A 25247-nucleotide genomic window follows, 5' to 3' on the forward strand; every position below is an offset into this window, starting at 1 on the left:
CCTCCCTCCTCCACCCTCCTCCACGCAGTCCTCCCGCCGTATGCTCGCCGTGGGCTGCCTCCCGGGGCGCCTTCGCTCTCCCTCCCCCTCCGTCCTTCCAATTTTACTCGATTGTTTATTATTTGCTGGGGGCGGGGGCGAGGGGGTAGAGAGGGGCGTCTGGGGGCCCGGAGACTTGCGGCGGCGGCCAGTCAGCGCGCGGCGTGGCTTGACGAGGAAGCGGCGCAGCGAATGGCGACGCGGCGCAGGGCTCCGGGGTCACGCGCGTGTAGAGACAATGACATCATCTGTTTGTACGCGTCGAACTAGCTTGGTGCAGGGGCGGGGCCTCACGTCACTTGAGTGACGGGTCGCGCGCAAAGCCCGGAGACCGGAGTTCCAGGGTAGGGCGGCCTCTGCGGCCGCTTCTCCGCTGGCGGTGTTTTGTGTGTCAAGAGCCCAGACTCTCATCTGCAGTGGCTGAAGAGGATTTTGTTTTGTTTTGTTTTGTTTTTTTGGGGGGATACACATGAATGAGAACGGGTAGACTTTCGGTATTCGTGCCGCATGTGGCGCAGGAGCGCACACACGTACTGTTTAGGTGCACAGATCTTGTGATAAGGACTGGTGAAGATGCATTTTTTTTTTTGGAAGCCTAAAGACTTTTTAAAAAGTCAAACACGTAGTCAGCTGCTGTGTTAGAATAAAAGTGTTGTTGTTGCCCGATCCAGTTCTGTATCCGCGCCTGCGCTTAGGACTGGGGCGCACTGCACTTTTCTTCCCGAGTTACACTTTTTTCCGGTCTGTCTTTTAAAAAAAAAAAAAATCAGTGAAAACCGAAGCACGACTGTGGCTGGGCGTCCCAGGTAAGAGCCCAGTACACACCTTTTGGTGCCTAATGGAAGGCACCGCTGTCTGGCCGGCCAGGGTTTCCACGCCAAGGTAACCCTTGTCATCTGCGGCTAGAGTCTTATCTCGGGTGTTACCTGGTGTCGAGTTCTAATGGGGAACCCGATACCAGGGCAGGCGGGCGACGACGCGCAGGCCGGGGACCCGCGAGCCCAAGGGTGGGCCCGGCGCGGAGAGGGCCCGCGACTGCGCACCGCGGCGCTCTCTAACTTGGCCACCCGTCCGGGCCAGCGTGGTGCGGTGTGGCCGTTGAGATTCCCGGTGAGCGAGGAGGAGCCCCAGCACGGAGGGCTGCGGGAGGCGGCCGCGTCCCTGCCCGCGGCGCGCGCCCGAACCCCCCGACTCCCGCAGGCCCGCGCAGGCGCGAGTGAACACACACGCGCACTCCCACACGCACGCACGGCTGCACACCCCGGCCCCCGCCCCAGCCCTCCCCCTGGGCGGGGACCCGCCCCGCCGTCAGCCTAGGTTGAGGCTCCCTGCGTGTGTCTATAACTTTGTGCTGCTGCCGCGGCCGCCCTGCTCGTGGAAGGGAGGAGGAGGAGGAGGAATGTGGAAGGCGGCGTCGCCCAGGCTGACAGGCGGTACCTCCGGCGGGCTGCGGCGGCGGCCCGAGCGCCCCCTCGTCGCGGTGCCCTGGGCTCGCGCGGAATCGTGCGTCCTCCCGCCTCGAGCCTGAAGGGAAGGAGCCGAGGTAGGCGCCGGAGCTGTGCAGCGGGGCGGCCGCCTTCCCAGTGACTCCGGATCTGTTTCTGAGCTGGGCCAGGCGCTTCCCTTTCCCTCCCCGTGACTCGGTGTGCTCCCCCCTTCTCTCCCGCTAGTGTCTTTAAAGGACTTGAGGGAAGGGGGAACTGTCAAGATGGCAGCAGCGGGAGCAAGGAGGTGATGAACGTGCTGGTCCGGGTTTTCTGGCAGCCCCGAGAGATTTGGCGCTCCCCGACCTGTTGGAAGATTTATGTTTCCACTTGCTTCCTCCCTCCCGTTTCTGACCTGGAAGGGGGCGGAGGGCCCCACGTCCCCAAGAAAATACACCTCAGATCCTCTTAGTGGCGGGTCCTGCGGGGTCGGCCCTCTCTCTCTTGTTAGAAGTGACCCTGCGCCCAGACCCCACGCTCGCCCTGCTGGTCCGCGGGTGGAGAGGAAGAGACGGGAGTTGCCCTGCGCCAGCCCGAGGCTCGGGCCATTCTTCTGGGAGGGGTGTGCAAGGGGGGGAATCGCAGGGCCCGGGAAAGGGAGAAGAGCCCAGGACTCTGCTGACTTTCGGCTGCGCCTCCGCGGGAGGCGCTTGAGCGGTCCAGAGCCAAACATAAACAAACGCACGCACGCCCTGCGACCGCCGCTATGCAGCTGGGGTCGGGAGGCTGCCCACTCACAGAGGCGCGGCCACCCCTCCCCCGGGAGCCCCTCCCCCTCCCCTCCCTCCCCCCCCCCCGCCCCCCGCCCCGCCACCTAGCCCGGGAGAGACCTGCCGATCTGGCGACGGCAGCGGGGGAGGGGGCTGCCCCGCGCGCGGCCGTCGATTCGCTCGCGTCTCTTGGGCGGCCAGGCCAGGGGGCGGCGTCTGCTGCGCCAGGTTCGCGGGACGCACGTCCCCAGGTCCGCCCGTTCTAGGTGGCGACGGCGGCAGCGGCGGGCGAGGAGTCTCCGTGGACTAGGCTCCCCGCACGGGATAACGAACTCTCTCTTGGCGCTTCCCTAGGTAGCCTGAGCCCGAGCCTTCGCGGCGCCCCGTCCCTCCCCCGCCGCACCCAGCCTGAGCGCGAGAAGAGAGCGCAGGAGCCCGAGCCGCGGGCGGCGGGCAGGCAGCGAAGATGGCAGAGGCACCAGCCTCCCCGGTCCCGCTCTCTCCGCTCGAAGTGGAGTTGGACCCAGAGTTCGAGCCCCAGAGTCGGCCACGCTCCTGTACATGGCCCTTGCAGAGGCCGGAGCTGCAGGCTAGCCCAGCCAAGCCCTCGGGGGAGACGGCCGCAGACTCCATGATCCCCGAGGAGGACGACGATGAAGACGACGAGGACAGCGGCGGCCGAGCCAGCTCGGCCATGGTGATCGGTGGCGGTGTGAGCAGCACGCTGGGCTCCGGGCTGCTGCTCGAGGATTCGGCCAGGTTGCTGGCTCCGGGAGGGCAGGACCTCGGGACCGGGCCAGCGCCCGCCGCAGGCGCGCTGAGCGGGGGCACGCAGACGCCACTGCAGCCTCAGCAGCCACTGCCACCGCTGCAGCCGGGGGCGGCTGGGGGCTCTGGGCAACCGAGGAAATGCTCCTCGCGACGGAATGCCTGGGGGAACCTGTCCTACGCCGACCTGATCACCCGCGCCATCGAGAGCTCCCCGGACAAACGGCTCACTTTGTCCCAGATCTACGAGTGGATGGTGCGCTGTGTGCCCTACTTCAAGGATAAGGGCGACAGCAACAGCTCTGCGGGCTGGAAGGTGCGTACCTGCCAGGGGCTGGCGGCGGGACCTGCCAGGCCTGCGCCGCGCCAGGCGCGTGTTGAAGCTATCTGTTTGCCAGCTCCCGGAGAGGGTCCTTGTGAAGCTTTCAGGGGTGCTTTCCACTCCTAGTGGAGGGAAGCCTGGGGGTGGCCTCAGAGTGGGAAACGAGGGTTCCGGGCAAGCCTTGGGCATGCCTAGGTGAGGAAGCTGTGGGCAAGGGACCCTAACCAGGGAAAGGACCCGGACGTTTGTATTTACTGGATTACCCCGATTGCGGGGAGGAGGTAGGTCCGTGGCCAACTTTGGAATAGAGGGAGTGTGGTGGAAGTTGGATGCAGGGAGGGCAGTGTGGGTGGAGGGAAGGGGCCTGTGTCCGGGAGTGTTTGGGATGGCGGGCAAGTCAGTAGCAGGACCATGATGTTAGCAAACTGAAGGAGGATCCTTGGGTCCCACTGTGCTCGTGGGTGTTGACACCAACAGGCAAGGATTGCAGACTGTTTCCTGACCGGCTCGCAAGCCTTTCCTCACACACTTATATTCTTTAGAGACGTCACACCAGCCAGCAAGCCTTCCAGACGCCTCTGAACTAACTGCTCTGGGGCTTGGAACAGGCCTGGTCCGTCATCAAAAAGTGGCTACACCTGCTGCTCCTGTGCAGGAGGCCTATGCTGCTGCAGGCAGTATTTGAGGCAGGTGTCACGTGTTGGGGACTCCGTTTCTGAGCTTTACCTATGTGGGAGGGAGGGAGGGAAGGAAGAGTTGATTGCAGGGCTGGGCCGTAATGGCTCCTACCTATAAATGAGCCAGCGGAGACACTCTTCTGTTCCTTTTCAGCCTCTTGGGGCACCCGACACGTGGTAGGGAGAGAGGTGAGGAAAGGCCTATGATGTAATGACTTCCTTCAGTTAGGCATCCAAAGAGGTTGACTCTTGTTTCCCTGCTGGGTTGCCGTGCTCTTCAGGCCACCTCCAGGCTCGCCCCCCACGCCCTCAAGATAGTGCCGATCCCCACATCGCTGGAGTTAAGGCCTTTTCCAGTTGCTCCTGCTTTCAATCTTTGTAGAGATGTGAAATAAAGCTTCTGGGAGAGCTGTGCAGATAAAGTGGCCTTTTAAAAATTTTTTACAAAGTGCCCAGTACTGAAGAGCCTTGCTCAGATGGCTGAAAAGCAAAGTGTGTGCTTTGATATGATTCCACAAGCCTGTTTCATTCTGAGTGATACAAATGCTGATGTCACAAGCTTATGTTTTTCAAAGCTGTGTCACACACACGTGTGAGGCTAGGGTTGGCTACAGAAGGGAAGAGGCTTCTGTTTAAAAGTATTGCTAATGTGATGGCTTTGGCAGTGTTCTGGAGTGGACAGAAAGAGTTCATGGCAGTGTATGTTGTCTGGGAGGGGTGTGTAGGATTGGGCAAAATGCATTTTGGGAGTTTGGAATATTTTTCAAAGATTTCACACTTGGAATTAAATCCTCTATATTTGAATTTGCTGTGGAGGTTACTTAACTGTACAAGTTAATGTAGGAAAGGTTTTTGATCTTTCCTAATATGTATATAATATATATATGGACAACTTTTGGGAGTGGTAGATCCTGGGAGTTGAACACAGACCATTAGACTTGGTGGCAAATGCCTTCGCCCATTGAGTCATCTCAATAGCCCTTTTCTGTTTGTTTTTAGGATTACAAAAGTAATTTACTTATGTAAGTAGTGTTTCTTGCTATTGTGCTTATAAAAATAACAGTTTTGTATGTCTGAGTTTTTAATTTTTTAAGATTTACTTCAGAAAGTGGTTACCAGAAGTAGCCACACGTTAAGTTTGGCCCATATTTTCATAAAGATTTCAGGACTTCAACAGAGCTAAGGGACATAGTCATCTGTGGTTTTCTGTTAGAACTGTTTATTTGTCTCGTATTTTGCTGCTATCTCTTTTTCACTAAAGCCATATGAAATATTGCAAGTAGAATATTTCAAGGCTTAACTGTGTTTAATTCAGGGCATACGTTTTGTGATTATTTTCACTTTAAGAATATATGTCAGGTAATCCTCGAAGACTTGAAGGAATATAATTTAGTTGAAGTTTTTATAAGATGACCTTCATCAAAGGAAGCAGCCATGCAGGGCTTCATGCCTTTAACGATGGAGAGAGAAGGCCCTTTGAACACAAGGACGGTTTTATATACTGGCTATGACTAATAGCCAGCCTTTCTTGTTTGCTGGTTAGTGGGGCTGGAGGAAGAGGTAAGGAGAGAGGCCAGGAGCTAAGTGTGACCCACTTCCATGCATCCGAGTTTAGGAACAGACGCCTGTGATGACGAGTCATTTTGGAAACCTGCACTTTAACCATGGTACTTTCATTGTGAGCTCCACGTTCGCATTTTTAGCTTCTAAAAATGTCTAGAATTAAGGTTAACCTGCTGACATTTGCATGCAGGGCAGGTATGCAGAGTCTGAGACTTAACTTTTGTGGCGTTTTGGGCCCGAACATTATGTGACTCTTTTAACCGGAATTATCACTTTAAGATTATAGAATGAAGCCGGAGCTTATTGGTAGATGCCCTTGATCACAGCATTCAGGAGACAGAGGCAGGCAATCTCTCTTGAGTTTGAGGCCAGCTTGATCTACATGGCTCTACGAGTTCCAGGACTACCTAACAGAAAGACTGTCTCAAAAACAAAACAAAACAAAACAAAACAAACAAACAAACAAAAAACAAAACCAAAAAACAAAACCAAAATTACAGAATTAAAAAAGATGCCTTGGAATTTAGACCAGTCTTTTCCAGCACTGGTTGGCTTTTTAGAATCACCTGGCAAGAGCTGAAAAATCCTCACACTCAGAGAATTTGATATAATTTACCATCAGCCCTGTTTTTTGGTTCTTCAGGTGATCCTAAGTGTAGCCAGGATGAAGTTTGCAAATGTAGTTCGATCCCTTCATTGGTAAAGAACCTGGTATTTCATATTAAAGGCTGGTCTCAGATCGCAGGTGGTACAAGGCTAATTAGCAGCTCCAGGTGTAGAGGGTCTCGGTCTTGGAGGTTTATCATGCTATTTTCTTTAAATTACTACCCTCCCCCTTTTTTCCCTTGCTTCCTGAGAAGCACATTTACCCCTAAACACTGGTGATCACCTCAGCATCAGAAGGAGGCACAGGAGGGGAGGCCCAGCAAAGGTGTGTCGCATTTGGGTTGCTGCATGTATGTCATCTGCTGGTGTGGTTCTGAGGAAGTCTGAAGTAGCACAAACGGCAAGAGAGCATTTTAACAAAAGAGGAAGAAGCCCTTGCTCAGTGAGGGCGCCTGGGAGTGCGATGGCTATCTCACAGGCGCCCTTACCTCAGCCCTTAAAGCAGAATGTGGTTGCTAGGGGAAAAGGTTACAGTTTCTTTATTCAGGTTAAGTTTACTTGAAATGCACTGCAGTTTGAATGACTTCCCTCAGTTCCCTCTACTGGGAGATCCCAAGGTCTCTAGGATTTACCAAGGCCCCCTGCTTAGCATTTACTCTGTCACCCAAACCCCCACACTGACTTATTTCTCATGCGTTTTTATGGGGTATCTACTGTGTGAAACCTCTGCTACAGTCTGAACCTGTCGTGTGAAAGTGTGCTTTCTTGCTTGTTAGCAAGGTCTTTAAAAACAAAAAGGTGAGAGTTGACCACCCCACAATCCCCACCCCCTCCACCCCCGCGTCACCGAAGGAACCCCAGACCTGGGGAGACTTCAGTATATTGTATTAAGAAAATGTTATTTTAATTGCAACTTGTTTTAAAGTTTAGTTTTAGATCTCAAAATGGCATAGCCGTAATTCCATGTTGGTTTGCAGTTTTGATCTTTGTCCCTTTTGCATCCCCGGTTACAGTCGTGTGTGAAGAATCTGTCTTGTGCTCGGGGCCTTCGTTGTTTTGTAATTTCCTCTGGCAGCGCTGTCTTTGTCAGTGGTTCCCAGTACCAACACGCTTCCTCTTTCTATGGCAGTGCTGCCTGCGCTGGGGACTGCTGTCCTCTTTTGCAAAGCTGTGTCACTGACCTGTGACGTGAAGAAATTAGACCTTTTTGACTTAGCTCTTTGAACCCCGTTTAACAGAAACGACCCTTCAGAAAGAAGCCAAGGGTGTGTTTTCATGTGTGTATCTCCTCAGAAAATGAAACTACAGCAGGCTTATTTTTAGGCGACTTTAGGAGGCTTCTATTTTAAGGAAATGATACCATAGAACACACGTCGACAGTAAACTTTTTAGTGCTCTGCTTCTGATGATTCCTGCTTAAACGTACTGGACAGTTTTATCTGGAAGATTAATGAAAAGGCCATGTCTACTAAAGAAATTATTTACTTGGACTGGAATAAAAACTTAAGTAGACACCAACCACCCAGGCCTCTTGCTGCCAGTGCACAGGTGAGCCTGGCGGGCCTGTGCGTTTTGGAGAGTCCCTCTCTTACCCATCGCTGGTACCTCAGAGTCCAGATTTCTAGGGCTGAAGAGAAAATGAAATTTATTTTGTTTTCATTTCTTTCCTTTGGGAGACGAAGTTGGTCCTATTCTTGACTAGTCTATTTCCTTTATAAGTGTCACAAATTTGAGGAGTCTAGGAACTGGTTTGCCTTCATGGCTGCTGTAGAGGGGCGTGGGGAACAGACATGCAGAAGTGTGCTACTATCCATTGATGGTGCTAAGTGAATTGAAGGTGGCAGAAGGCAAACACTGTATCCATTTCCATCAGTTCCTGTTTCATTCATTCAGCATGTGTTTATTAAAAGCACACTGTACATGGGGCATTCTGCCCAGCCCCGGGGAAAAGATGGTGGTATAAGGCAGATACAATTCTAGTTCACAGGAGTTTATGGTCCAGAGGGGAGAGCCCAGCTACTAGCGTGAACCCTGTGCTTTGTGAACAAGTGTCCTCTTACTGCTCAAGGTTGGCATCTTGCACACCTGTATTTCTGTTTTTCTCGTTGCCTCCCTCACCCCTGCCGAGACGCTGTTGCAAATGGCAAAGTAGGTATCGCACTTGGGTTCTGTAGAGACGCCGGGCCACTGTGGTATGAGGCCTCTGTAGTTTGATGGTTTGAGAGACGCCTCAGCTTCTCAGAGTCCACTTGTGTCAGAGCTTGCCTGCAGTCCCGCACTAAATGTGAGATCGCTAGTCAGTTCTGTTGATGCGGCCGGCCTCGTGCGGGGAGGCCAGTCCTCTGGAGGAGGTGGAACCAGATAAAGCTGACTCATGCGAACTGCTCTTCAACTTCCTAACTAAGAGGGGTCTTAAAAGGTCTGCTTCGCTTTTTTTCTGGTGAAGTAGTAGGCCGGGGGGGGGGGGGGGGGGGAGTGACCGGGTCAGGGTTTCACAGATTGCTGGAATGTGGTTAGCGTTGTGTTCACAGGAGTGCAGGGCACTGCTGCTCTGTAGTGTCTGTTGCTAGCTCTGTGGTTTCGCAGCTGCTCCTGGTAGTTCTGCAAGCTTCTACTTCGTTTGCGTCCTGGGCTGCTGCTGCTGCTGCTGCTCTCCTCCTCCTCCTCTTCCTCTTATTCCTCCTTCTCCTCTTTTTCCTCCTCCTTCTCCTCTTCTTCCTCCCCCTCTTCCTCCCCCTCTTCCTCCTCCTCTTCCTCCCTCTCTTCCTCCTCCTCCTCCTCAGCTGTCTCACAGGAGTGGATGTGTTGAGTTTTGGTTTAGTTTTCCCAGTTTTTCGTTTTTTCCACTCTCCACCAACACTCTTCGTTCACCTTGCTGCAGAAACCGTCTCACTTCCTGGCCCAGCGCTCGCCTCCACTCCGGCCTGATTCTTTTTATCTTCCCTTGACTCTCAGATAGACTCAGAGTTAGAGGTGGACAGGGACGCGCTCTGATACTTGGAGGTGGCACTTCACTGTGTCCCCAACGCGTGACGCTAGGCCCTCTGAGACTCTTGCTGCAGAAAGTTGAAACTGTGACTCAGGACTGAGCAGGTGGGGTGGCCTGGATGCTTGCAGGTGTGAGGGTGTCACACCTTAGTTCTCCTGGTTTTGATGATGACATTGTCGGGGTGCGAAGGTGGAATTTCTTGGGCTGTTGTTTTCTTACTATATTAAAGTCCTTGAAAAGTACAGTTCACACCTGAAATGGGAGGAGACGTGATGACGGATGACGTCTTATTAAGGAAAAGATGAAGTCAGGCTTGCCTGTCTGTATACAGGCTGTCTTAGCATCAGCATGTCCTGCCTACACTCTCCCGTAAGAGCGAAGCTGGCCAGCGGACTGAAGTTGTTTGTAATCTTCTGTGTTTGGGGACGTAAGCCTCGGATGCACATAAAGCTCTATTTCCACCTGCTGGGAAATAAGTCACCTGTGAAGGAAGAGAAGCTAGCTTGCAGCCAGTCCTCATGACCAGCCACTTCAGGGCCAACCTGTAGCTGCTCTGAGTTTGGAGCTTTCTGAATAGGAGGTTAGGCAAGTGACTTCAATGGAAGACCCAGATTCTGACTCTTTCCCTGCCAGAGTCACGACCACTTTTTCACACACAGCCCTCCCTAGGAAAACCAGGCAGAATTGTCAGTCTGTGCAGGCCTGTGCTGGATCAGGCCCCGGGTGGGGTGCAGACGCGACAGGCTGGTGCACAGAACAAGTGTCCTACTTCTCCAGAGCTGGCTTGGCCTTCTGATCTCGAGATCTTTTTCTCTTTTTTTTCCTCCTCTGTGCCCAGTGACTATTATAGGATAACACTCCAGAGTGAAACAGCTTACCTTCTCTGATCGGCCGTGGTCCTTCTAAAACTTGTGTAGTGCTTGGCCCATGGTGAAGAAACCAAAAGAAAAGCCAGGTTATCGTGGGGATGCTAACATTGGAGCTGCCAGATGTACCCTATTCTTGTGAGGAAGTCAGCACAGGGCAAGTCAGGGACGTGGCACAGTTGGGGGCCGATAAAGCCAACACAGGAAACTCCTCTCCCAAACCAACAGTCTGGAGTGAGCCTGTGATGAAAGCCACTGGGACGTGTGTGGCAGTTCCCATAGTTTGTTTTGAAGTGTATTGTTCACGTCTTTGAGGCCCAGTGTGTAGGGAGAATCCATATCCTGTTTCTGGTTTTGGGGTATGTAGCTCTTAAAATGATAACTTGGCTCCTGAAGCCATTGAAAAATCTACTTCAAGTTCAGAGCCAGCAGAGGGAGTGCACAGGTCTCCACGCCAATATTGAGTATATCTTTCTCCATAAAGCTAAGATGTTTTGATTTAAAGAATTCTACTGTAGGTAGTGGGGCATGGTGGTGCATGCCTTTACTCCCAGCACGTGGGAGGCAGAGAGGCAGATGGATCTCTATGAGTTCAAGGCCAAGGGGGTTACACAGAGAAACCCTGTCATGAAAAACCTTAAAAAAAAAAAAAGGCCTCTGTATAGTGATTTCATGACTACGTGTTTTCATTTGAAAAGGGTGCTTTGAGATGGAGATTAAAAACCTAAAAGTAACTTTTTAAAAAGAAAATCTTTGTTTCCTAAGACCCACAATCACTTCCTATCAAAAATAGTTAAATTTAAATAGTTAAATAGTTTGTATCCCAGGCTGTCCTTGAACTTGCAATCCTCCTAACTCAGCTATGAAGGTTGGGGTCACATGCCTGTCTGCTACTCCCCACGAGTAAGCTTTTAATTAAAAGTACCTCACTGCCTTTGTCCCTTTGCATATCTGGTTCTGATATTTGTAGCAATATTTATACCCAATACCAACGGGCTAGGGAAATGGTTAATTGGTGAAATGCTTACCATGCGTGCCTGAGGATCTGAGTTTGATCCTCCAAATCCATGTAAAGCTGGCATGGTAGTCTGGGGAGATGGCATGGGTCAGAACACTTGCACTTAAGCATGAGGATCTGAGTTCAAAACCCACTAATAAACCAGGACATGGCTACCTGCGCCCCTAGAATTGTGAGGAGGAATCAGGATTCTAAGTGTCCTGGCCAGCTCAGCCCCAAACAGCAAGTTTCTGGTTCAGTGGCAGACCCTGTCTTGAGGCAGGGTGAGTGACAGAAGACAGCTGGCACCTTCCAGTGGCCTCTGCATGTGCTCGCATGAACGCACATGCCCACTCACTGGGGTGTAGTGGGCACTTGTAGTCCTAGGGCTGGGAGGGAAAGTCAGGTAGGTGGAGAGAGCTCTGACTGGGCAGCCCAGCCCTAATGGGTCAGCCCCAGGCCCCTGAGAGGTCCTGCGTCCACAAACAAGATACAGAAGAGCAGGTAGAGTTCTCCTGAAGAGCGATGAGCTGGGGTGACTTCTGATCACCGTATGCACGTATGTAACACACAAAAGAGTGTTAAAAATGTATACTTGAAAAGACTCTCTTATAGGTCACGTTAAAGTCAGATGGACACACACACACCTTTTTGTTTTATTTTGTTTTTTGTTTGTTTTTTTTTCGAGAGACAGGGTTTCTCTGTGTTAGCCTTGACTGTCGTGGACTCACTTTGTAGACCAGGCTGGCCTCAAACTCATAGAAATCCACCTGCCTCTGGCTCCCAAGTGCTGGGATTAAAGGTGTGCGCCACTGCGCCCAGCTAGGATAGTTTGTTTTAGTAGTGTCCTGATTGTGGTACTTGCGATATTTCCCAAGCCTTCCCAGAGTCCCATGAGTCGGAACATTACTTCTAGCTGAGTCTTGAAAGGCCATGGATCTGAAGAGAGCGTTCACTTTCTATACTGCTGCAGTGCTGCGATCTGTCGCCGCACTCCGTTTGCCCCGCCCCCATCTTGTGATGATCGTTGGATTTAGATTTGACGATCGAAGTGGGTTGAATCATGCATTTGGACGATTCGTGTCTACCTGGAACCTCAGAGTGTGACTTTATTGGACACTTTATTGGAATTGTGACTTGCTTACTGTGTGCCAGCTGCTCAGCTATGTGGGGTTTTGTTTGTTGGTCTGTTTGGTTTTGTTTTTATGCTTAACATTGGTCCTGCAAGGTGAGTAAATCCCAGGTCAAGGGCATAGTTAAGATCAGTGAAAGCAGCTTCCCTGGGATTCAAACCTAGCCTAACGTCCGAGCTCTTGCCCTGTGTCACCCTTCCCTGCGTCCTGGAGCGTGGGTGGGCTGCAGTAATTTAAAAGTTAAACAGTAGCCACTTAGGAAGTTTGTACGTGCTGTTTGCTGCGTTGCTTACATAGATCACCAATGGTGCTCACAGTAATCCTGCGGAGCATTCTTGGCCACGGATCTTGGGAGCTATGGTGACGGCAGCTTATGTCTTTCTGAGCTGACTGGTTTTTAGTTACTTTTCTGTTGCTGTGACGAGTCAGCATGACCAAGGCAACTTACAGAAGAAAGCCTTTCATGGGGGTTTACAGTTTCAGAGAGTGAGCCCATGACCAGCATGGCAGGGGCCACGGCAGCGAGATAGGCAGGAGTGTATGTGGCTAGAGAGCGTGCATCTTAAGACATAACCACAAGGCGAAGAGAGAACTAAATGACACCCTTTAACAAGGCCACACCTCCTCCTCCTTCTCAAACAGTTCCACCAACCGGAAACCAAGTGTCAAATACATATGAACCCATGGGGCCACGGTTTAGCCTCTTTTTCTGGATATTTTCATGGACTGAAAACTTGAAGGAACCTGTACATGCCAGAGCCGTTAGTGAGAGAATGGGAGGCTTGAGACGTATGCTTTAGACCTGTAGACTTAGCAGCTCTGCCTTGTGGTTTTACTCTGGGTCACATACAGAGCGAGACATGACGTGAAGGAATTGTTCAGGCTGCGCTTTTCTCTCTGATAAACTTCTGCTTCCAGAGAGCTTCTGCCTGCTCCAACCTGCTCGCAGCAGGTAGACAGATAACGACACAGCCCCAAGAAAATGTAGGTTTCAGGAAAGAAAAAAAAAAAAGCATTTACAAGTTCCTGGCAGAAGTTTGGCTGCCGAATCGGATTTCATAATTAAAGGTATTAAAAATGTTTTTCTGAGGTGGTTGCCTCTTTGCAGTGCAGTTATTGGTGGGCTTAGAGGCAGGCTGCCAAGACTGGGAATGTTGCATAATGCACTTGCCAGCGAGATTAGCATTTGTCTCCACTAAAGGACCGGCGGCTTCTGTCTTCAAGGCATTATGGGTGAGTAGGTCCCCAAATTCGGATTTCAGTTGGTCATGGGAATGTGTTAGCCATGTGCTAATAAGTAGAGTGGTGAGCAGAACGCTGTCGTCCTGTGTGCGTTGGGGAAGATGTAGACTGTGGCGTTCACAGTGGATGGTCTGGAGAGGGTGCAGGCGATAGGCTGGCCCCCTTCGATAAGTGTGAGTGTGCATGTAGCCTCTGCCTGATAACGTGAGCCAGCATGCAGAGAGGGCGGGGTGAAGGGCGGAGGTCGCCGTGCCTGCGCTGTCCTTTTAAAAAAGGGTACAATTCTGGGTTTAAACCTGATATTTAAAGGGTACATAAAACTACATTCACCTGAAGTTGTTGAGTGTCTCCTTGGAAACTGGTGTTGTGAGGCTGTGGGAGAGTGCTCTCCTAGTAGACCAAAATAAATAAATAAATAAATAAATAAATAAATAAAAATAATAATAAGAAAATAAAGGTGCATAGTGAAGGTGTTAATTCAGGTCACTCAAATCTCAGAACTGCTTCTTTTCCTTAAGTATTTTTATGAGCTTTAAAGTTGGTATTCTTTCATCATAAATTAACCAGATAACTGCCTTAGCTCCACATTTCACAGCAAGTTTGTACTGAATGGTGTTTAAAGTCCCCTGCTTGCTGCCTTCTCTTGATTTTTCTTTTTAATCTTTTTAAATATTAGTTTATTTAATATTAAGTTATGTTAACTTTCTGTCTTGTTTTAATAGTTTTCCAAAGTAAAACACTTTGTCTGAGATGTCTCCATTTGAAGGTTTTGGGGTGTGTGTGTGTCTGTGTGTGTGTGTGTGTGTGTGTGTGTGTGTAACTATGAGATAGAGTCTCTCTCTCTCTATTTTTTCCCCCGACTCTGGCCCTGAATTTTGAAGTCTTGCTCTCCCAGCCTCCTTTGCGCTGAGATCATAGGCTCGAGCCACCACTCCCAGCTTCTCTTTGCACTATTCATTCTGATAAACTCTTTGAACGCATTTGCACCATAAACACTCCCCAGCCAAAAGGTCACTGTCACCACAGTCTTCTTAGAGTTCATGCCTTCAGGGGCTCCAAGCCAGTGTGGGTTTCCAAGTTCAGGATTTGTGTAATCTCTCTCACTTTTCATAGTTTTGCGTTGGGTTCTGGTTTTTGTGTGTGTGGTTTTTTTTTTCTGGGTAGTCCCACCAACAATATTTATCCGCTATATATCAGTATACATATTATACAAATAGTAGCCCACAGGCTAACACAGTGTGCAAGTCAATTTTAAGTAAGACTGAAGCTATAAGTTCAAACGTGTGTAGATTTCTTTAGGAAAAATGAAAAGATTAGATCAGCTGCATCATTTATGTTACCTGAGAAGCAGCCCCAGAACTGACCCCTGAGGAGTGTCCTGGTGCTGATGGGTTTTCAGGGCGGCCTTGGAGCAGCAGATCCCGCTGGTGTGGCCTTAGTGCACTTGTGCTCTTACGCGTGGGTCGATAACCTCCAGGGTGAGCTGGTGTTCTGTTTCTTGAAGTTCGTGTCCTAGATCAGGCCTTCTATCTCCAACCCTGTCCAGGAAAGATAGGTTTCCAGCCTGCTGCTTGAGTCGGTGCGTGTCCCCTGCTGCCCTGGGCTATCGCAATCAGACCTGATTACTCTTCCCTCTCCAAGAACGAGCCTTATTCCAGACAGAAAGGAAGGCTCTGTGATTTTGGCTCTATGTTAGGCTTTATCACACACAGTTACTTAGGCAATATTTGGTCCTTGACCCGGACAAGAGCTAGGACGTGTTCTTTGACAGGTGGGAAGAGGACTATTCCAATAATCTCATAAAATCAGAGCTATTCCAGTTAAGGGGTGCAGTTCTGAGGTCAAGAATCTGTTTAGATTTCTTTAGGGAAAAAGAAAGAAGGGAAGGAGGGGGGGTCAGGTGCATCATCTGTGTAACCTGGGAAACAAGCCGCAGTTGATGAGTGCAGATGCCCTGGGCCTGATTGCCGAGGCGGCCTGCAGCCAGTGCTGTGCTGGCTTGTGGGCCCCACCCTGAGTCAGCGAGGCTCTGCCTATTGAATATCTTGTGTTACCAGAAACCATTGGCTTCTCAAATAGGTTTAAAATGGTCACCAGGTGAATTAAAAAAAAAAAAATGCAGTTCTCGTTTGAAGATTTAAAGATGTCTATATTCTATTACCTGATTTTAATTGATCGACCTGTTACAGCTTTTCATGTATTTAAAAACAGGCCTAGAATTTTGTTTGTTACCAGTCTTGGTTTTTTGGAGACAGGGTCTAACTCTGTATTGGGCTGGCCTTGAACTTGCTGACAGGCCTCCTGCCTCAGTTTCCCAGGTGCTGGGTTACAGGCATGACAACACCTGGAGCTTCTCTGTGCACTTCCAGGATTTGCTCTGTGGACGTGGCTGGCCCCCAAAGTCCCTGCTGCTCTCACTGGCCTGGTGTCTTGTTTTTGGGGCCAGGTTATTTTAGGCTCATCATTCTGCCCCAAGCAGGATCGTGGAGCTGACAAAAGATGTTCCCTTGGAGTGCATCTTTATTGCTCAAGAAGAAAATATGTTGATATGTTTATTGTCTGCATCACAGGATTTGACAACTTCGGAAAAATCCAATTTATCAGAGCATTGCTGGATGATCATTTAAACTACCAAGTGCTTGCAGAGTTTTCAAATATGTCTCTTAAGAAAAGAAAACACTGTATTTTGCTGAGGGAGAAGTTGTAGTGTTCTGGCACATGGTTTCAAGGTTGAATCTTTAGATAATTTGCAGGAAGTTCAAGCTCCCTGGCCTCTAGTTTGTGACTATTAGCTCTTCTGGGGAAAAGTACACCTTGTGATAAAAGCGTTCCCTGCTAGGCTCTTGGAGTGCTACCAAGCCTTTGGCAAATGAGGGCACACTCTAGCTGTGCTTTAGAATCACCTGGAGAGCCTTAAAAACGCCAGTGCCCATGCCCCACTTAAGACAGGGTGGCGTCTCCACGTGTGGGGCCTCAGCGTCCATATTTTTTTAAGCTTCCCAGGCGGCTATGATGTCCAGCCAGGGTTGAGAACCATAGTCTCAGAGAATGAAGGAGATGTTGCCTGTGGAAGTCATTGGCTATTTTGGTAATGATTTTTTGGGGCCCCTTTTACCCCCTCTGTGGAACGATTACAAGGTAGAATGTTGCCTCCCCGTGTCATGCCCCAGCTCCCCCCACCTTGCCCACCCTCCCAGCTCTGAATGAGAAGAAATGTGGTCGTGTGGGACCTAAGGCTCTTGAGACAAGGGCGTCAGTCATTCCTTTACAAGCTGTATTTAGCTACAGCCTCTTCTTTCTTTTGTGTAATTGTGAGGGTTTATTTAAAGTCCCCACCTCCCACTTGTTTTCTCTTGTCTCTGTTGGTCCCTACTTAACTTATTTTGAAGTCTGCAGACTTGTAAGACGAGATGGTGTTGCTGGGGAGACATTGTATAAGGCTTGAAAGCTGAGACACACAGTCACTTGCTTCTTTTGAGACACCTACTGTGGTGTACGCTGCTGGCTTCCAGCACACTCCGATCCACCAAGCTGTTCACCATCGTAGTGTGGTTCTGAGACCAACAGTGCTGACATCACATGAGCGTGTGCGGGGATTACAGATCCTCAGACCCATCCTAGACACGGTAAGTCAGAGATTGCAGGCAGCACCCTGTGCTAAACAAGCCCTCTTTCTACTGCAGGCTGAAGCATCAGAACCGAGCTTTAAAAAAAATACTCTTTTAAAGATTTACCTTTGAGTTTTGCTTGCATGTGTATATGGGTACCACGTGCGCTCCTGGCCGAGGTGAGAGGAAGGTGTCAGGTGCCCTGCAATTGGGGCTGTAGATGGTTGTGAGCTGCCAGGTGGGTCCTGGGAATCGAACTTAGGTCCTTTGGAGGAGCAGGCAACCTGTTAAGTGCTGTGCCATCTTTCTAGCCCCAGAAAGTCTAGTCAGTTGCTGAATGAGCAGAATTCCTGATGACTCAAGAAGTCTTATCTGAATCCTGGCACAGGTTTTAAAAAAAAAAAAAAGGACATCCTGTGACAGAGCCTGTTGAATGTAGCAAAGCCCTGTCTGCCCCTCAGTATTCTGGTATTCCAGACCCATCCTTCTTTCCCTGTTGCTTTCTGAAAAAGGCAGGGACCAATCTCCTTCTTGGGTGACCGTTATGGGGACAAAGGCGGTTACTTAGTTGTCTAAAGAAAACCAGTGCCCATCCTGAGATACAGAATGATTTATAAAATGATTTATATATATAAATATACATCACTTATAAAGTGATATATAATGTTTTATAAAGGGCATGCGTTTAGATTGGACTCTGGCAGTTTAATGGTCTTCTCCATTTGTTGTTTGTTTGTTGTTTGTTTTTTTGCCTTGGGGGAATGTCCCCAGTTTCAAGACCAGCCTGCAGCCGGGGAGTAGCCTCTGACTCATCCCCAGACAGACAGGAGATGTGTGGGAGAGAGATAAGAGGGAAATGTGCCGGGTGTAATCAGGGAGAGAAGGGGCGAGTCGGGCATCGCTCTGGCGAGGAGCGAGCAAGTGACATGTGCCTGGCCTGCTTAGTGCAAGGCGAAGCCAGGGATGGATGGAGTTATCACTGCTGGCCAGTGTCATTGGATCTGTGGTCCATTAGGCAGGCCCTCGGCATCCGCTATATCAGCCGTAGCTGCTGGCTCCAGGGGCATAAATAGTGAAAGAACAGTGTGTTGGCCGGGACTGGACGTTCATTTCAGGACCTCTTCCTTAGCAGCTGCTTCTGGGTGCTACATGGTATTCAGAAACGCTTAGCATACAGTCGGGGAAGCTACCCACGTTAGTTTGGGCTCCAAGCCCCTGTGGTTGTAATGTACCAGGCCACAGCCCTGAGCTCCCAGAAGGCAGTGCTCAGGGTTGCCTAAGGGAGTGTGAAGAGCTGGCAGATGACTCTCCCGCTTCATCAAGGTCCTGGCGAGGGTCAAGAAGATGGCGTTAGGTGTTGGACACCATCAGGAGGGACAGGCACAGGAGATACTTCTGTCTGAGGCTAGAGTTTGAGGAATTTTCAGCAGTGTGTTAAGAGCACTGCTGGCGACGTTTATCCGCCAGTCCTGGGAGCTCAGGAGTCGTCGTCATCGTCGGGTGTAGCCAGAGGGACTTGATGTGGTTGGAACAAAGAGTGCTTTCCTTCCCAAGCTGCCGCTGCTGCCCACAGATGAAACGCGTAAACATGGCTTCCGTTTGGTTTCCAAAAACACAGACCTCTGTTGGCATGTTTTGAGAATGAGAGAAAAGTAACGTGCTTTGAAAGGTCCTGGCACCAAGGATTCGTTTACAGAGGAATTAGATTCCTTCAAAAACACCCCAACTCATGACAGCCTGGCAGTCATGTGAAAGGGGTCCCTCCATCTCAGAGAGACCCTGAGACCTTGGCTCCTTTGGAGCTATCTTAAGATGGCAGTGAAGGAAATTACCTACTTACACCTCTCTGTCAGAGGCCCCAAAGGAAGCCCTTGGCTTTGAGAAGGTCCCCAACTCCCTATTTCCGTAAGTTGTAGAGAGTTGTAGGTTTTTAATCTGTCACCACTAAAAACCATTATAAACTTGGACAGAAATCTAGGTGCCTGGAAGACGGTGCGGTATTAATGCCATGGCAGCGGCCGAAGGGCTGTAGTCGTGTGACTTTAACAGATTATCAGGGGAAACGGCTCTGTTTAGTTAGGAGAGTCAAACTCTTAACTTTTTTTCAAAGCGCACTATCAGGCAGTGCATGCGCACTCGTAGCTAGGTGCTGCCATTGATGACCACCCCACTTTGTAATTAATGTACTTGGACGACTTCCAGCCTCAGTTGTGGAGTCACTGGGCGGGACAGGGGTGTGAGCTGTCGCCGCTCGCCCGTGCTGGAAAGCAGAGGAAGCTCGGTTATTTTGTGGCATGGAATAAATGATGTGTGAGGTCTTGCGTTTCCAGAGTTACCTCCCAAGGAGTTCAGAGTTACAAGTCAAGGTGGGGCAAGCATTCTTTCTACAAACCAAGTCTCGCAAAGTTCCCGGAGCTTAGCAGACGGAATGAGAGGAAGGAGTGAGGGATGGTGTGTGTTGCGCCCCCCCCTGCCCCCCTGCCCCCCCTGCCCCCCCCACCCCGCCCCTGTGAAAATGATTTGCAGTCAACACTTTGTTAAGAGAACACAGTTATTAGTTTCAACAGTTACGTGAGGGCAAGTAAATTTTGCAGTGTCCCTAACCCTCTCGGGAGAAAGGGGAAATGGACCTCTTTCCCTGTTGGGTAAGCAGGGAGCAAGTGCCTACCAGGCATCTGTGGCTCAGATGTTTGGGTCCTGGGCATCTTCTTTTCTGATGGAGCCAAATGCAGGTAAAATGAAGCCTGCACCAGGCAGAGTCAGGCGTGGACATAAGGACCCACCTGCAGAGCTTTGTATCTGTTACAGAAGCTCAGTTTTCTCAGTCACAGGCGAGTGGCGTTTTTTTGTTTTTGTTTTTTTAGAAGTGGTTGAACTTTTTAAAATTAAAAAAAATTATGTGCTCCTTGTATGTAAAACAGGGATGTCCTAAATACCGAAGGGAAAATAGTCACTTGCCGAACGGTGCACTCATCCTGCTTAGCTTCTGCTCTGTGTATGTGTTGCAGAGGTGAGTTAGCAGTGGGTTCTGTGTTTTTTGAGGAGATGGTTTTTAGGGTACGCTGGGTGTTTTGCTTTCTTCTGATGCTTGTATAGCCAAGTATGAGGATGAGAAGCCTGACCTGACCCAGAGAGCGGCACATTGGGCCAGCCTGCCTTTCAGCTGGCGCTCAGGTCAGGGTTGGCTGGGACACATAGGCCAGGGTTAGCTGGGACCATTCTCCTGACTCCCTGGGGACATCCCAGTTCACCTCACATGGCCCTGTCTTTAAAGGGTTTCTGGGATGCTAAGTTAATGATGAAAATCCCGAGCTGTGGCGCAGGTGCCATTAACTTACCCTCCCACCCCCCCCCCAACCCCGGAAAGTAAAGCTGACAGGTGAAGCCCTTAACTGAAACCACACAGTGAGGCCGCTCCTGCCTATGTGTTGATTAGGTGGGCTCCGGCATTTTTAGATATTTATTCCTCCCCGTGTATCCCACGGTCTTGAGAGAACCTTCCGGCTCATGAAGATGGGTAGCATGCTTGTGCCCGTCAGGACACCATTCTCACTGCAGATGCCACCACCCTGCCCCCTAGGGAAGAACAAGACGACTCCTTTATTTTACTGTGCCCAGTGTGGAGGCGTTGCATAAGAGGTACCCGAGGGAGACTTTGTCCTGGTGCCAAGTGCTAGTGTCAGACCTGTTAGACTGTGAGGTTCTTGCCTGGTGTCAGCTCTGTAACCAGGATGATGGGGCCTGAGTTTCTAAGTGGCTGTATCTTATTCCGATGGGAAGAATTAATGAGTGTAATGTTTATAGGAGCTCCTGTACCCGAGGCGTAGCGCCTGTACCCGAGACGTGGGCATGGTGGCTTTACCTGGCAGCACTTCGCTACCAGGCAAGTTTACAGTTCCTTTGGTCTTAGTTCTGGGCAGCCTGTATAGAAACTATTTGGGGAGACTTGGGTATTTTTGAGAATTTGGTCCCAGAAACAACTTTCTGTAACTCTTAAAGTCTGATTGACAATGCTAAACTCTTCTTAGACACTGGACAAGTTTGGCATCGCTTTGACCCCGAGAGCAACATTGCCAGTTAATGTTAGCGACATCTAGTCACTTAATGTTAGGAGGAGATTTCAGTCTTAACTCCTGATTGTTAGGAGGCTTGTGGCAAACAAGATGTCTAATGCTGTGGTGAATTAAATCTGTGTGTGCTTTAAAGGCACAGTGACAATATGTCAGATAACCTGGGCTTAACTCCTGTGAAGCGTTTTGTCAGCCGCACAGAAGGCTGGAAGTTCCGGTCCCTTGGTGCAGTCACTGGAGGCGTTGGTATTGATTTCTGCAGCCCAACTCAGGTCAAGGCCTACAGCCAAAGGAAAGTGTCCATGTCCAGGGCGCTCATGAGTTGGTCACTGGGGACAGGCCTTGAGCTTGGTGCCTGGGCCTCAGCTGTGGTCATTCACCTGATGAGCTGGAGATGGGGCCTCAGTGCTGTCCAGGCTGTCCTTAGAGTCTGCGTTCCTTGAGCGATGTTCCCACCTCAGCCCCCTGAGTAGCTGGAGCCATTTTGTTCACCTTTGCCTTTTTTTTTTTAATTCAAATCCAGAATCTCACCATGTAGCCCTGACTGTCCTGGAACTCACTATATGTAGATAAGGCTGTTAGCCTCCAATTCAGAGAGCTTCCTGAGTGCTAGCATTAAGGGTGTGTTCACTGCACCCAGGCTGCTTTGCGTTCTGCCTGGTGCGGTCTAGTGAACGGCAGGGCCGAGCAAAACAGCATTCCTGCGTTTCTCGGGAGACTGCTCTCACTCTGGCTAGAGACATGTCTCATTGCTGTCACTGTTTTCACCTCTGATAATAAAATTCCTGACAACACAGCGTAGTGGGTGTTTTGTTGTTGAAGAGAACATTACAGTAATCAAAAATTCCCACAGAACCTTCACAGCTCCCAAGGAGAAGCGATAGAGTGCAGACTGTCCATTCGGTGGGCTGCTGGGAGCCGGGTGTTGCCCTCCACTCATTTTGGCCCTGTTATTTGTTTGGATAGCTTTCCTAAACAGACAGAACGGGCTCATCCCTAGCAGGTAGTTTATTAGGTGAATCAAAGAGCGGAAAGCACATGACAACCCCAGACGCTCTGTAGTTAAGTGTTTGAGGAGTTTCACCTGTTGTCCTGCCTGCCGTCTGAGAACTCAGGCTTGTAAGGATACAGAGCCAATCTTGGGTGAGCCCAGGTCCACTGTGCCTGTAGAATGGTTTAGATTTTCACCCGGCTAAAACCTAAGAGGTTGCAGACCAGTAGAAGTGTAGCGATAACTTCTCTGAGGACCCCGGGCATCGCGGACGCCCTCTGATGGGAGGCAGAAGAAGGCTCGGATCTTCTGCGCCTGTGGCTGAAGTCAAAGCATATTCCCTGCACAGGGTCCCTGGGCTGCGCTGTGGTTCTTGTTGGCAGTTGTCTTTGCTACAGTGTCCTAACCCTGAAGAGCCTTGGCTGGCTCACTGTCCCGGCTCTTGGAGATCAGAAGTGTCCGTCTCCCCGTTTACGCTCTACCGAACCCCCTTCCAGCCCCAGCCGCAGAGGTCTCCAGATAACCAATGCCGGGGCCTTCAGGCCACTTGACCTGTGCACATGCACACGGTGCTGTTCAGAGTCCAGGTGGCAGCGGGGCCGTGGCCCCTGCCTCTTCCCTCTGCAAGAGGCTGCAGGTCCCCTCCTTGGCACTTCAGCAGAATGGGGCTAGCGGCTTTTCCGGAGACAGCTGGGAGCCTCTCAAGGTGTGCCCCGTGCATTTCTGCATTCAGAGACGGCTCTCGGGTCCCATTAGCGTGCTCAGAGGCTATTCAGGGCACATTAAGAAAAGCTATTGTTCTTGTTCTTCTAGCCTGCAGCCTCTCTGGTTTTAGTTAGATGAAAACCCGAACCACTTTAAAATACACATTGGACTCTATTGTCTAAACTCCAGAGGCTTCTGCAGAGCAGGGTGTGTTAGCCCAGGCTTTAGTATGGTTCCTGCCCTCAGGTGACCTTCTAGGGTGTGTGGCAGAAAGATGAGGAACAGATGTCTGGCTTTCACCTCGCACCCTTCCTCATTTTCTTAGCAGCTTGCCACACACGCTGGGCTGGCCGAGAGAGCCCTGCCGTTGCTGTGTGGACTCGTCCTGTGGACAGAGCAAAGAGCACTTTCCCAAGGCGGTGCTGATTTCAAATATAATGTGCCGATGCTCTTTCTGTGTACCACAGTGGCTACTTGGAGAAATGCTTGCTGCTAAGTGGCAAAGCTAAGGGCTGTGTAGTCTTTTTTTTTTTTTTTTTTTTAATTTAGTTTTAATCCATGTGCATTGGTGTGAAAGTGTCAGATCTTGGAGTTATAGACAGTTGTAAGCTGCCATCTGGGGTGCTGGGAGTTGAACCCCAGTCCTTTGGAAGAGCAGGCAGTGCTCTTAATAGGTGTTGGGGTTCAGTTAACTTTGTCAGTAACAAAGCAGGATCTGCTTTGAGCTTTAGCTGCCTTTGAGTGACAGCCTTTTCCCAACGGTAGCATGGCCTTTTCTTGCTGAGGTTTTCCCTTAAGATACGGTGAGGGAAAAAAATGTTGCTTTAACAGACAATGACTCTCGTTTTAGGAGTTTGGTTTTCTAAGGTAGAGATCCAGTTCGTTTGAGCATTCCTCTGTGGCTTACATACTTTCCTTTTCTGGCATCCCAGGAATTTGATTGGGCGTGCTTGGATCCAGACATCAGTGCCTGGGTCTGGTGGGCAGACGGAGGAGCAGGCCTTGGTGAGGAGGCCACCAGGGCTGGCTGGGGTGTGGTGACACTCAGTGCCAGTGCACTGGTGTTCAGTAGGCCACAGTAGAGTGACAAGACACTGACCTTGCTGAAGGAAGCATCGAGGAAGGGGCCCAGGAGTCGGTGTGGGGACTGCATGTTTTGTCATTGAGCACTGTCCTTACAATAAACTTGGAGGTAAATGAATGGCTTCTTTTCTAATTGCTGAAGAAACCGAGGCTGGGTGCTGGGTCTTGCCCATACTTGGATCTGTTGGTGTTTGGGGGCGGGGGGAGGTTCATTGACCAAACTCACCAGCTTGTAAGTGGCGTGTGAATATAGACCCGGTCTTCCCTCCATTTCCCCATGTCCCTACTTATTCGTGGCAGGAAGGAACTCCTGCTGACAGCAGGGTCTGAGACTCCTCTCCTCTGGGCTAGAACTGGGCACAGACTGACCATTGAGAGACATCAGATACAGGGCTGGGTGAGAGTGGGTGTCAGGCAGCTACTGACAGCTTTGTGTGCCATCACATTGTGATACAGACTCTTCCAAAGTATGAACTTGTATGTGAATGTGTGTGCGCAGCGCGTGCGCGCACACACACACACACACACGCATGCACACACACACACACACATAGAGTGAAGGGGGAGGAGAGGAGAGCTTAGAGCCATGGTTTTTCTCCTCTTCGTTTTAGACCAGACTGTTTCTGTAGACAGGCAAGGCATTGTTTAAAGTGGTGTACTCGCCTGCTTTTTGCATTGTCATCAGAAACCCTCGATGAAATGTTTAGTTTCTTTCTGGGCTTCTCTGTACTTGGTTGATTTGCTGATGGCTCATTTGGTTCTGGAACCCAGAACTTTCTTTTGCCCGCCTGTGTTGTATTGCCACTCACAGGACACTCCTAATATTTTTATGGAAAACTGAAGGATTCCTGCACTTTGGGACCAGGGTTTCCGACTCTCAACATTAACTGGGGACACAGAGAAGGTTCCAGCTCCCTCTTTTCTCCTCCAGCCTGCTCTCAGTGTAGCAGCCGTTCACAGTGAGGCAATGCATGTGTCTCATAATGTAAGACTTAAGTTACCTCAACAGAGGTAAAGGGCTCTAAGTTCCACCAACATTCTCCTCACCCACTGCATTGCTGTGACCCCATTTAAGAATGTGTTGTGTTGTTTTTAAACTGATGAATTCAATAAAGGCAAAGAATGTCTTTTAAAGCAAATTATTTTAAACTATTAATATACATTTTGTAGTCTCTGGTAGCCCATATCTCTCACCATAGCACTCAAGAGGTCGAGACAAAAGGTTTGGGACTTCAAAGCCAGCCTGGGCTAAAGTGTGAGACTTGGTCTTAAAGAGGGAGGCAGAAATCATTTTGTAATTTTTTCAGCACCTGGCTTGTTCCTTTTGCTAGCTTGTTGATTCATTTGCATTGACTGGATATAGGTGGGTTCCCCCCCCCCATTAAATTATATGA

The 25247-nt window shown here is 50.1% G+C and overlaps 1 protein-coding gene across 2 annotated transcripts in view; it reads left to right on the top strand.

Annotated features, from left to right (window-relative positions):
• Positions 1–746: 746 nt before the first annotated feature.
• FOXO3 (forkhead box O3) overlaps positions 747–25247 on the top strand; it is a 100294-nt gene continuing 75793 nt past the window's right edge. The window contains exons 1-2 of one of the 2 annotated variants that reach the window (XM_084774903.1): positions 747–845; positions 2588–3317. In XM_084774903.1, the coding sequence (XP_084631029.1) occupies positions 2700–3317 (618 nt within the window). In that variant the 5' untranslated portion in view covers positions 747–845; positions 2588–2699. Of the gene's footprint in view, positions 846–1401; positions 1583–2587; positions 3318–25247 lie in introns of those variants that run through there. The other variant, XM_084774902.1, reaches the window with a different exon arrangement.

The sequence above is a fragment of the Acomys minous genome (genome assembly GCF_964271855.1).
Source record: "Acomys minous genome assembly, chromosome: 3".
Classification (NCBI taxonomy): Eukaryota; Metazoa; Chordata; class Mammalia; order Rodentia; family Muridae; genus Acomys; species Acomys minous.